Consider the following 13,500-nt stretch of genomic DNA (forward strand, 5'->3'; position numbering starts at 1 on the left):
TATACATACACTTCAATTAGTATTTGGTAGCATTGCCTTAACTTGTTTAACTTGCGGTTCAAATGTTTCGGGTAGCCTTCCACAAGCTTCCCACAATAAATTGGGTGAATTTTGGCCCATTCCTCCTGACAGAGCTGGTGTAACTGAGTCAGGTTTGTAGGCCTCCTGTCGTCACACTCCTTTCAGTTCTGCCCACAATTTTCTATGGGATATGAGGTAGGGCTTTGTGATGGCCACTCCAATACATTTGACTTTGTTTCCTTAAGCATTTTCCACAACTTTTGAAGTATGCTTGTGGTCATTGTCCATTTGGAAGACCTTTCGACCAAGCTTAAGCTTCCTGACTGATGTCTTGAGATGTTGCTTCAATATATCCACTCATATTTCCTCCTCATGATGCCATCTATTTTTGACGTGCACCAGTCCCTCCGAGCAAAAGCAACCCCCCAACAACATGAGTTGCTCACCCCCATGCTTCACAGTTGGATGGTGTTCTTCGGCTTGCAAGCTCCCCCTTTTTCCTCCAACAAACATGGTCATTATGGCCAAACAGTTCTATTTTTGTTCATGACCAGAGCAATTCTCCAAAAAGTACGATCTTTTAATCCATGTTCAGTTGCAAACCGTAGTCTGGTTTTTATGTGCAGGTTTTGAAGCAAGTGGCTTCTTCCTTGCTGAGCGGCCTTTCAGGTTATGTCAATATAGGACTTGTTTTACTGTGGATAGATACTTTTTGTACCAGTTTCCTCTTGCAATCTTAACTCTTACAGCTAACCCCCCCTTCTTTCAAATTCCACCTGAAGACATACCAAATCTAACTGCCTCTAGCTCAGGCCCAGAAGCAAGATATGCATATTCTTGGTACCATTTGAAAGAAAACACTCGAAGTTTGTGTAAATGTGAATTGAATGTAGGAGAATATAACACAATAGATCTGGTTTAGAATAGTACAATGAAAAAAACATACGTTTCTTCTTTTAATTGTTGTATCATAATCTTTAAATGAACAAGATAAAACAAACATTCAGATGAAATATGGGACAATTTCAGTGAAAACATAAGAGGGCCAACAGTATTTGTGAAAAGTTTCAGAATGATAACTTCCAAAATGAGTGTGCTACATGACATTTATCATGAAGTCACCCAGGTGTCCTCACACAAGTAGCCAAATGTACCAAGTGGCCAAATTGGTGAAGGTATACATTTTGAAACAAATAACTATACAAAATACCAAAATGGTATTCTAAAACACACCCCCCCAAAAATGGAGAAAAAAATATTGAAAAAAAAATATGAAAAAAAAAATATATACATTTACAAAATAACATGGGTAACTATTACACACTTTCAAATTTTGGAAGACCCTCAGTCCTCTATCAATCAAATCAATTTAATATAGCCTTCGTACATCAGCTAATATCTCAAAGTGCTGTAAGAAACCCAGCTTAAACCCCAAACAGCAAGCAATGCAGGTGTAGAAGCACGGTGGCTAGGAAAAACTCCCTAGAAAGCGCCAAAACCTAGGAAGAAACCTAGAGAGGAACCAGGCTATGAGTGGTGGCCAGTCCTCTTCTGGCTGGCCGGGTGGAGATTATAACAGAACAGATTTTCAAACGTCATAGAATGACCAGCAGGGTCAGACACTAATAATCACAGTGGTTGTAGAGGGTACAACAGGACAGCACCTCAAGAGTAAATATGAACAGTTTAGGTTCCATAAGCCGCAGGCAGAACAGTTGAAACTGGAACAGCAGCAAGGCCGGGTGGACTGGGGACAGCAAGGAGTCATCATCCATGGAGTCCTGACGCATGGTCCTAGGGCTCAGGTCCTCCGAGAGAAAGAAGGAGAGAAAGAGAGAGCATACTTAAATACAACAGGACACCGGATAAACACAGGAGAAGTACTCCAGATATAAACAAACTGACCCTAGCCCCCGACACAAACTACTGCAGCATAAATACTGGCAGGCAGAGACAGGAGGGGTCAGGAGACCACTGTGGCCCCATCCGATGAGACCCCCGGACAGGGCCAAAACAGGAAGGATCTAACTGCTGTGCTGCTGATGCCAATGCCTATAGCAGTCTCTTTCTGCTGTAAAGCAGAGGGTCACCAAGCATGTGGTACAGGTGATGGGGACTTCATCTTGCAAACACAGCGACGCCTCCATGCTGTGCCCTTTTGGCCCTTAGGCACATCCATGCCTGCACAAATAAAATTTGGCAGATAAACACTTGTGCAGGAGCAGAAGGGACAGAGCGTGGTGCAGGGGTGCTGTAGCCAGCAAGCTCTTGATGAGCTGCCTCTCTGAAGGCTTTCTGTGAGAGGAAGGGCTTTCCACACTCTTAGCATTTCCTTGTGTAGGATGAATGCATTCACCACAGCAATGCCAATGAAATGATAGAAGGTCTTGTACCATTTCATCGTCTTATGGAGAACATTGTAATAGCCTATCAGCGCATCTGTATGGTCCACACCTCCCATGCTCTTGTTGTAGTCCTTTACTGCAGTTGGAATGGGGACATTTTTGGTGGGTCCATGCCCGTCACAAACCGTCCTTCACACAAACCTGTACAACATGAACATGATCCCCACTGAAGGACTTGTGGATTGGTGTGCACATCACCACCTCTCTGGTATCCATCCACTTTACAAACAGCAGGCCATCTTCACGGATCCATCGCATGGTCCCCCGCTCAGGCATGTCGTTCACCTTCGGAAAGCCCACCCTGTTGGTACGAATGGTGCCACAAGCCCACACTTCCCACTTCCTAAGGTCTGCAAACAGGGTAGGGCTTGTGTAGAAGTTATCCACAAACAGTTTGAAGCCCTTCCCTAGCAGTTGACAATCCAATAACTCCATTACAGAGTCATAGCTAAGTCCCTTACCGGTAGCAAAACTGTTCTTCCCCTCATAGACTAAAGAATTGCATGTGTAGGCACACACAGAATCAGCCAACACAAACAGCTTGTAACCCCACTTGGTTGGTTTGTTTCTCATATATTGTTTGAGGCAAATTCTGGCCTTTGAGGCCACCATCCTCTCATCTATTGACACGTTCTGGGCTGGCTGAAAGTAGGTCTTGCAGGCCTCAACAATGCTGTGGTAGAGAGGTTTGATTTTGCACAGTCTATCAAACGTTGCTGTGCCTCTCTTCTTGTCATTCGCTTCATCAACCTTTGGGTCACTGATATGAAGCGCCTGTGAAAGAACCAGAAACCTTTTGCAGGACATAACAGTCATGGGGAAAGGCAGTTGGTAGAGAGATGACTTTTTCCAGTAGTCCCTCAGGGTTTTCAGCTTTACCAGCCCCATGTAGATGACCAGTGAAAYGTAGCAGAAAAAGTCTGACATGGATATGGGCTTCCATGCTACCTTTTTGCCTGCTTGCTTCTTCTCCCCATACGTATTCGTGTTAGACACGAGCGAATCTACAACGGATTGTGTGAAAAACAYCTGAAAAAGCTGAAGGGGGCTGTAAATTGTGGTCGAGTTCACCTGAGGTCCTGGCTTCCTTTTCGGCCTAAAAGTTGGTTGGGGTGGCTCCACATCATCTTCTAGGACAGTGTGCCAACGCCCTTCTGTCCCTCTGTTAGCGGATGGCACACTTCCCCTCCTCCGCTTCTTTGTCAGTGCCTTCACACCTCTAGATGGCCCGGGAGGTGTTGAGCCAGAGACAGCAGGGGTCCAGCTGGATGAAGCAGCTTCAGAGGGGGATGGACACGCTGGCACTGGGGGCTCCCAGTCGGAGTCAGTGTCACTGTGAAAGAAAATGTTCAGTTAGAATAGTTTCACATATGAGCCCTGTATCAACAGGTATAATAAACAGATATAGAGTACAGGGAACATAAATGCTGTTCCATTTCACTTTGGCCATTGTTGTGGGCCTGCCTCAAATAGGCTATTTCATGTGGGGGTGGGGTGGAGCGGCAGACACCTCGACCATGCTCCCTCTAATCCATAATATGTAGACTGAGTGGAGGAAGCATGGTCGCTGTTTTGAGATGTGTGGGTTTGCTGTTACATTCTACTCCATTATATATATATATATATATATATATATATATATATATATATATATATATATATATATATATATATATATATATATATATATATATATATATATATATATATATATATATACACACACACACACAAACATAGGCTATGGGTCATTCACATACATACAAACATACCCCCACCCACAATTTATAGCCAATGTGTACTTTACACATTTCATTACATTTTTATATATTGCAAATAAAATGTAAAAACAATCACAAATAATATTTTATATTATTAATTTCAAACAGCATTAGCATGAGAAGAACTTACCAGTCCAAAACAATGTCCTCTCCGTTCAAAAAATATGCCTCCATTTTGGAATCATAGCTATGGTCGCTAACTGAGTACTCTCCAAAAGCAGATCTGTCTCACTTTCACGATCAATTTCCTCTATAATTTTGTCTACAGTCGTATATCTAGTCTTAGATTTAGCTTTCCCTGACTTATTCGCCATGATGTTCGATATATAAACAGCTGAAGATGCGCGTTACCGAAATAGTGCTGTGCGTAACAAGCTTGGCTCCTTCCAGTATTGAAGTATGATCTTCAATGACCATCTTTACGCCGGAGTTTACTACATGGGTTGGTCTTCCAACACAGAAACATTACATATTGCCGTTTACCTCTGCTCATTGGCTATCTACCCAGCTAGATTTCAAGACGATCAGTGGTCATTGGGTAAAAATAGTCAATTAACGAAACAGCGGTCATATAATTGGTGCACAATGAGGTCATTACTTGTTGTCTTTCAATCGGTTTCTTTCGGTCAATACTTCCCGCGAAATGACCCATCAAGTTTGGTTGTGGTATAAACAAACAGTTGATTGCAATGAAACCAAACATGACTGGATAAAGTCACGTTTAGTCTGTGTATTTGCGTCGAATGTTTAGTCGAAAATTGAATGACACGGAATTCACAACACCAGGGGTTCACAAAATGTTTTGTGTTAGGCTATAAAAATGGATTTAACCGAACAAAAGACATTCATTGTGTAACAATGAGCCTTGGGATTGCAAACAGAGGAAAATTGTCAAAGGTAAACAATTTATTTTATTGCATTCTGTGATTTTGTTACGCCTGTGCTGGTTGAAATAGTATTTTGGTATGGGGCTCTGTCCTRAGATAATCGCATCGTATTCTTTCGCAGTAAATCCTTTTTTAAATCTGACAACGCAGTTGAATTAGCAAGATTCTAGGCTTTTGAACCATGTGAGACACTTGTATTTTCAGGAATGTTTAATATGACTATTTATGGCGCTCACCGTATGTTGTCGAATTTAATCCCGCTACCGGGACCCGTAGCACAGAGAAGTTAAAAAGGTCCTTTGATGTTGTTCTGGGATTGATTTGCACTTTTCACACCAAAGTACATTAATCTCTAGGAGACAGAACGTGTCTCCTTCCTGCGTGGTCCCATGGTGTTTATACTTGCGTACTATAGGTTGTACAGATGAGCGTGGTACCTTCAGGCGTTTGGAAATTGCTCCCAAGGATGAACCAGACTCGTGGACGTCTACAATGTTTTTTCTGAGGTCTTGGCTGATTTCTTTAGATTTTCCCATGATGTCAAGCAAAGAGGCACTGAGTTTGAAGGTAGGCCTTGAAATACATCCACAGGTACACCTCCAATTGACTCAAATTATGTCAATTTGCCTATCAGAAGCTTCTAAAGCCATGACATCATTTTCTGGAATTTTCCAATCTGTTTAAAGGCACAGTCAACTTAGTGTATGTAAACTTCTGACCCACTGGAATTGTGATATAGTGAATTATAAGTGAAATAATCTGTCTGTAAACAATTGTTGGAAAAATTACTTGTGTCATGCACAAAGTAGATGTCCTAACCGACTTGCCAAAACTATCGTTTTTTAACAAGAAAATTGTGGAGTGGTTGAAAAACAAGTTTTAATGACTTCAACCRAAGTGTGTAAACTTCCAACTTCAACTGTATTTATTGTTCCATGTATGCTGCTATACCTGTCCTCCTTGGCACTGTTGTACGCCACCCTGCCACAGGAACATCATCTCCGGACTGACTGATTTGGAAGCAGCCAGCCTAGGCCTACAGACCATGTCTGTTATGTTGTTTCACTTGGCAGCATCTGCCTCGAGAGACCGTTGCCATTTCCCTCTTAATTTCTCCACACCACTCTTCTTGTTTTATCCATTATGACACTACCAAGCTCCTCAGAATAGTTATTTTGAAAATGTGCAGAAGACACGGAAAACAGAACCTGTTGCTTAGGCTATTGACCAATCACGTTCTGCAAAAATGCCGGACGAGTTCAAATAAGGAGGGGGTCCCTCTTCCTCCCCCCTTACATTTTGCAATATTTAATCAATCCATCCAAGAGAGTGGTTGTCCTGTGTGTGATTTACAACATGAAACGATCAGCCATTTTCCACAAAGTAAGATGAATAAATCCATGATGATGTAAGCATGCATGCTAATATCTTTCAAAACTAATCAAAGAATCGTATATATAAATATTTAAAAAACTACTCGTGACCCCTATAAGAAAAGGGCTGTGGTAAAACAATGGCCAAGTTATAGAAAAAAMAAATAAAGAGACATGATGCTTTGCATAAAAGTTACCTTAAACCACCACCCTCCACTGGTCTGCCTGGACTTTAATCTTGGGCTGAAGATTGGGAGCTAAATGCGTCATTATGCCTCATTCACATGCTAGCCTGATCTAGGAAACTCAGACATTTCCGACTTGCTAACTGGTTGAACATGACACGTGTATAACTACAACCAGTTAGAAAGTCACACATTTCCAAGTTTCCTACTTCTGACTAGCACATGAACCCGCCATTAATGTGTTGGTAAAGGACCCGACTCACTACACTACAGCATATCTGACCTTGAAAAAAGTCAGGGGACACCAGTAATTACACAACAGCCCTTCTTATCCCTGCACAGTCTTTGGAGAGGAGTCACTGAGGCGAGTCACTGATACGGTTTGATGCTCTCTGCCCGCTATCCAGACCAACAAGCCTCYATGGTGCAATTGTGGAGAGGGAGGAAGCAAGTGAGCAAAAGAAAATGAGAGAAAGAGACAGTCCGCAGATGAAACGGAGCTCTGACCTTTTTTGTGTSGCTGAGCCGGTTCACTCAAGTTGACAAAGTGACAAGAGAAGGACTTGTGAAAGAGACAAGTACACAAAAAATGACACCCTTAATTAAGGACTTGACTGAACGTATTCAATGGTAGGGTACACTGTATGGTACTACTAACCTACTACCTACTCAGCCTGGTCTCATAGACTAGACGTAACATAGTAAATGTAAATCTGCGATACTCAAATTAGTATGATTTGTTACGTTTGGCATGGTTTCTTATTAAGAGAGAAGGTTACTTAAGACAAAAGTAAAAGTAGGATGGTTGGATGGGTGGGCATATGACACGAACAGCTAGCAACCTAAAAGTTGCATGTTCGATTTATCACAGACAACTTTAGCATTTGAGCTAATTATTAACTCAACTGCTTAATATCTTTTAGCTACTTTGCAACTACTTCATGTTAGCTAACCCTTGCCTTAAACCTTTAAACTAACTTAATCACGTACAGTATTCACCTTTTAAACATTGAGCCTAAGTCCTCATTATTCTTCGGCGGGGGGGGGGGGGGGGGGGGCTTTCTAATGGACTGTCTGTCTTTAGCACGTTTATCATCAAACTCAACTGCATAAAACGTATATATTACAGCTGTCTACATCAGTCTAACATTGCTATTGATCTGCTGACATAGCACCCCATATGTGCCTTTTTCAAGGAAATGACTGCAATGTCTCTCCTTGAGTTAATATCAGCTAACTCAGGCCATCAAGTGGCCATTACAACACTGATAATACTGTAAGTAATCATTTGCGGGGTCCTCAATGTCAGCTTCCTTTGAAATAGAAAGGTCCTTGGGAAGAAATCCTTTCCCTCATTGTGAAGAGATGAGAATGAGAGAAATCTGACAATTCTCCTGGGAAAATAAATCATGAATAATGTATAGCCTACACATCTGGGAAAAACAGATATTTTAGAAATCTGTGTATTTTATCAAGGATAGAGCAGGAATGAATGATTCATGGATTCACTCTCATAGTATCACCATTTAGCCACAAGCTACAGCAGTAATCCCTTTACCAGTAGAACATCCACGTCTTTCAATCCATTACAAAATAAAAGAGAGAAAATACCAAARGATAAGGTATTTTGGTCTCAAATTCTCAGCAGCAAAATGTTCATGACAATTTACAATTTTCCGGTAGCATATCCTCCTTTCCTCACAAACTCATATTTAAACTGTCTTCCCAGTCTGGTCACTTTTGTTTGCTTCCGTACTGCTTGTCTCTCCCCCTCTCCCACTCTCAAGTTTCAAGTTTTATTAGTCGTATGTACAGGATACACATGGTATGCACGGCGCTGTAAAGTACTCAAGTAAAAATACTAGAAAGTACAACTTAAGTCGTTTTRTGGGGTATCTGTACTTTACTTTATTATTTATATTTTTTACAAGTTTTACTTTTACTTCACTACATTCCTGAATAAAATGATGTACTTTTTACTCCATACAATWTCCCTGACACCCAAAAGTACTCGTTACATTTTGAATGCTTAACAGGACAGGAAAATGGTCCAATCCACACACTTATCAAGAGAACATCCCTGGTCATCACCACTGCCTCTTATCTGGCGGACTCACTAAACACAAATGCTTAATTTGTAAATGACGTCTGAGTGTTGGAGTGTGCCCCTAGCTATCCGTAAATAAAATGAAACAAGAAAATGTTGCTGTCTGGTTTGGTTAATTTAAGGAATTTGAAATGATTTGTACTTTTACTTTTGATACTTAAGTATATTTAAAACCAAATACTTTTAGACTTTAACTCAAGTAGTATTTTACTGAATTTACTTGTAATTGTCTGCATCATTTCCAATCCCCCATATATTTTGGGTAAATATATATATCCATACACGCATGCATACATATACATATATATACATACACATACCTATATAGACATACATACTTTTTAAAAGAAMATACCTTTATTATTATTCCCCGCAAACCCTACCACCGATCCCCCAATTGGAGTAAACTAATAAACACTTCTGCTTTTACCTTAAATTTATACATCTTATACACATTTTACAGACACAGTCTACTTTACAATAGTTGACTCATCTTTGTTGGCTGACTCATCTTTGTTGGTTATCAAGCCTACAACTGTGGTGTCATCAGCAAACTTGATGATGGAGTTGGTGTCGTGCAAAGCCACACAGTCATGGGCGAAAAGGTAGTACAGGGCAGAGGACACACCCCTGGGGGGCCCCTGTGTTAAGAGTCAGTGTGGAGGAGGTGTTGTTGCCAATCCTCASAGCCTGTGGTCTGTCCATCAGGAAGTCCAGGATCCAGTTGCAGAGGGTAGTGTCCAGACCCAGGGCTCTGAGCTTGGTGTCGAGCTTGGAAGGAACAATAGTGTTGAATGCTGAACTGTAGGCAATGGACAGCATTCTCACATAGGTCTTCCTCTTGTCCAGATGTGTTAGAGCCATGTGAATAGCTCCTCTCACCATCTCCTCTCACCATCTCTAGCCTGTCACATTTACTAGCTATAATAGCCTCTGACGTAATAGCTTGCTCAATGGCAGTACCTTGGCCTCCTCACACTTTGAACTGCCCAGCCTGTCCAATTTCGCGTCTCCTGCTGATTTCCGTCTGAACTATATGGAGACCAGGTCCGCCTCTAATTTGATAGAACCATGTGCCCACCAGTCTCATCTCTAAACTGTGTTTCACAGAATAAAACCAAAGCTTTTCCCTCCCGGTATTACATTTCCTTTGATGAATGTCAATGAGAAACTTTTCCATCGATTAATTTGCAATTCTGGACTATGGTCCGCATGGGGGTTTTACATATTCTGGTTTGTTCTCATAGTCTTTTATMTATTGTATTTGACGAATGTTGAGCTGCTGTGCAAGTGAATATGAATAGATATCACAACACTTGGGCAGATGAAAAGCTCACAAAGTGCAGCCCTGCACGCCTAAATAAACACAGGATTTCCAACTGAGCAAATCACATATAGGTTTTGCTCTTCATTCGTCAAATGTATGCTTGAGTTTACATCAACGTTTACATCAGACTAGACAGAGATTCACTCAGCCATAGCAACAAGACGTCCCCTTTACCCTTGAGGGGATTTAAGGATAATGGATAAACTGGGGAGCATCACAGAAACACTTCGGTATCACAATTAGGAGATAAAATCATCTAGCATTTCCTTGAAGCTAAATTGGCCGTGACAGGAGTGTGWTGTGTGCAGTCTGTAGTGTGTAGCAGGCTGGGAAGATGGCAAGGCATGGGCCTTGTGTGTTTAAAGCGGCGATGGTGCTGTGAAGTCAAGTCAGCCTCAAGCAACCCCATTGATTTTCCCCAGTCCCCACACGCCTTCTCTCACAGCCCCGGTGTAGAGGAGCGTTATGCCCCATGACATCTGATGCTTCTCTGCGTCAGTATGTTCAGTACAGATTGCGTTCCTATGGCGGCTATTAGTAAAATCAACTGCAGAGCAATTATAACCCTCAGTGGCTTGTGGTATAGCTTAGCTTTACACTGTTTTGTCTAATGCGCTGATCCCCCCCTTGTTCCTCCCGCCATATAAGCTTATTAATTAATATTCATTTCACGAGACAGCAAGGGGAGAGAAGCCCCTTTCAATTATGCTTAAGCACGCCATTCACAGGCAGGACCTTCATTAGCGAAGTAGCAGGCTGTGGAGACGCCCGTTAATTTGGGCTATTCAAAAAATTTGCAGACGTCAACATTTGTTACTGTTTCACTTRGTGGCAACTCCAGGAAATCACAACAACATACTGGCTATGTTTTTTGAAGTGCCAGCATTCTGTCTCAATAACATGAAACCTATTCGGGCCATACTTGGGAACATTGGCATCAGCCAATAACAAACGTCAGTCATACACCCGTGATCTAGTTGCTTTGGTTATCCGAGCATGCTGTTGGACTTCTTTTAAGGAAGCTTTCATGTAATGTTGCATCAAGTCCAATGCCGTCAATGATTTTAATTGGCTGATACGGAATTTGAACCCAATATAATCACGGCCAGCTGTGCAGGTTAGCACAGGTCTAAGCCTGTCAGGCTATCTGATGGGAACAGCTAACATATAGCGTTTGTTCACTCACAACTATGTCAATGATTTTAATTAGCCAATGCGCATTTTGACACAGAGAAAAAAACGAAAAACTTTTTCTAATGTTCGGAAGTACTGTAACGTTCATCATCTGGAGGAGAAGAAGAGGACCAAGATGCAGCGTGGTATGTGTCCATAATGTTTTAATAATAAAACTGAACACTGAAACAAAACAATAAACCGACACACGAACAGTCCCGAAAGGTGAAACACAAAAACACCAAACAGGAAATAACCACCCACAAAACACAACAGAAAACAGGCTACCTAAATATGGTTCCCAATCAGAGACAATGACTAACACCTGCCTCTGATTGAGACCCATATCAGGCCAAACGAGAAACCCAACATAGAAACACAAAACATAGATAACCCACCCAACTCACGTCCTGACCAACTAAAACAAAGAAATAACACAAGAACTAGGGTCAGAACGTGACAAGTACAGCCCCGGTAGGTTCTTCCTGGTTCACTGAAGAGGGACATTTTTCAGGAGACCTGACTGTGCCTGTTATTCATACTAGATTATTTTATTCAATTTATTCAACCAGTTATTCTCAAGGAGTTATTCTCAAATCCCTTGAGAGTAAACATAACTTCACAAGAGAACTGGCAGAAGTAAGTGAACCAAAGTTGCCCTTTTCCCCTGTAAATCAGATACAGCTGGAGGAGTTGAATCCTTAGGGAGATGATTCTGTTTGTTTCAGTCAAATAGTGATAGGGAAGAAATCACCTCAGAGCACTCAGAATTCCCTTAGAGTGAGCAAGTTGCTTAAAAAGACCAAAGAGTTCAGAGCTTTGTGTGTGTGTGTGAGAGTGTGTGTGTGTGTGCGTGTGTGTGTGTGTGAGAGAGAGAGAGAGACAGAGAGAGAGAGACCTAGAGAAGAGTCCCCTAAACAAGCTAGTCCTGGGGCTCTGTTCACAAACATAAACAGACCCCACAGAGCCTCAGGACAGGAACAGCATCTCGATTAGACCCAACCAAATCATGAAAAACCTAAAAGATATTTACTTGACACTTTGGAAAGAATTTACKAAAAAAACTGAGCAAACTGGAATGATATTTGGCCCTAAACTAAGAATACACAGTGGCAGAATACCTGACGATTGTGACTGACCCAAATGTTAGGAAATCTTTGACTATGTTCAGACACAGTGAGCATGGCCTTGCTATTGAGAAAGGCCGCCGTAGGCAGACCTGGCTCTCAAGAGAAAACAAGCTATGTGCACACTGCACTTCCTAACCTCCTGCCAAATGTATGACCATATTAGAGACACARATTMRCCTCAGATTACACAGACCCACAAAGCATTCCAAAACAAATCAAATTTTGATAAACGCCCATATGTATTGGGTGAAATAACACAGTGTGCCATCACAGCAGAACATAGTACATAGTCATAATATGACATTTGAATGTGTCTATTCCTTTGAAACTTTGAGTGTAATATTTACTGTTCATTTTGATAGATAATAAACAAAAGTGAAATTATCAATTTCACTTGCATTGGCAATATAAACATATGTTTCCCGTGTCAATAAAGCCCTTTGAATTGAATTGAATTGAGAGAGAGAGACAGAGAGAGACAGAGAGAGAAAATCTAACCACTTCTTGGAAAATTGGAAAACTCTAAACAAACAACAACACGAAGAGTTATCTATCCAAAATGATGTATGGATAAACCACTTCTCCAATCTTTTTGACTCGATAACAAGGAACAAACAGTAAAAACATATCCATGATCAAATACAAATCTTGGTATCAACTATTAAAAACTAACAGAAGACACTGGATTCTCCAATTACATTGACTGAACTACAGGACAAAATACAAACCCTCCAACACAAGAAAGACTGTAGGATTGATGGTATCTTAAATTAAATTATAAAATATACAGACCACAAATTCCAATTGGCTATACAAAAAACTCTTTATTATCATCATCAGCTCTGACATATTCCCCAATATTTGGAACCAAGGACTGATAACCCCAATCCACAAAAGTGGAGACAAATTTGACCCCAATAACTACCATGGGATACGCGTCAACAGCAACCTTGGGAAATTCCTCTGCATTATCATTAACGGCAGACTCGTACATTTCCTCAGTGAAAACAATGTACTGAGCAAATGTCAAATTGYCTTTTTACCAAATTACCATAAGACAAACAAATCAAAGGCAAAGTCTTCTCATGATTTGTTGATTTCAAAAAAGCTT

The 13,500-nt window shown here is 41.1% G+C and overlaps 1 protein-coding gene across 1 annotated transcript; it reads right to left on the bottom strand.

The window, feature by feature from the left end:
* Positions 1-2,543: 2,543 nt before the first annotated feature.
* Positions 2,544-4,460, bottom strand: LOC139028219 (piggyBac transposable element-derived protein 4-like). Its single transcript, XM_070445065.1, has 2 exons — positions 4,338-4,460; positions 2,544-3,759 (listed from the first exon to the last, which is right to left on the bottom strand). Exons 1-2 carry the CDS (start codon positions 4,379-4,381, stop codon positions 2,544-2,546), a joined length of 1,260 nt encoding a protein of 419 aa, XP_070301166.1. The 5' UTR covers positions 4,382-4,460.
* Between the last annotated feature and the right edge of the window lie 9,040 nt (positions 4,461-13,500).

This window comes from Salvelinus sp. IW2-2015, linkage group LG9, assembly GCF_002910315.2.
Source record: "Salvelinus sp. IW2-2015 linkage group LG9, ASM291031v2, whole genome shotgun sequence".
In the NCBI taxonomy this organism is placed as follows: domain Eukaryota; kingdom Metazoa; phylum Chordata; class Actinopteri; order Salmoniformes; family Salmonidae; genus Salvelinus; species Salvelinus sp. IW2-2015.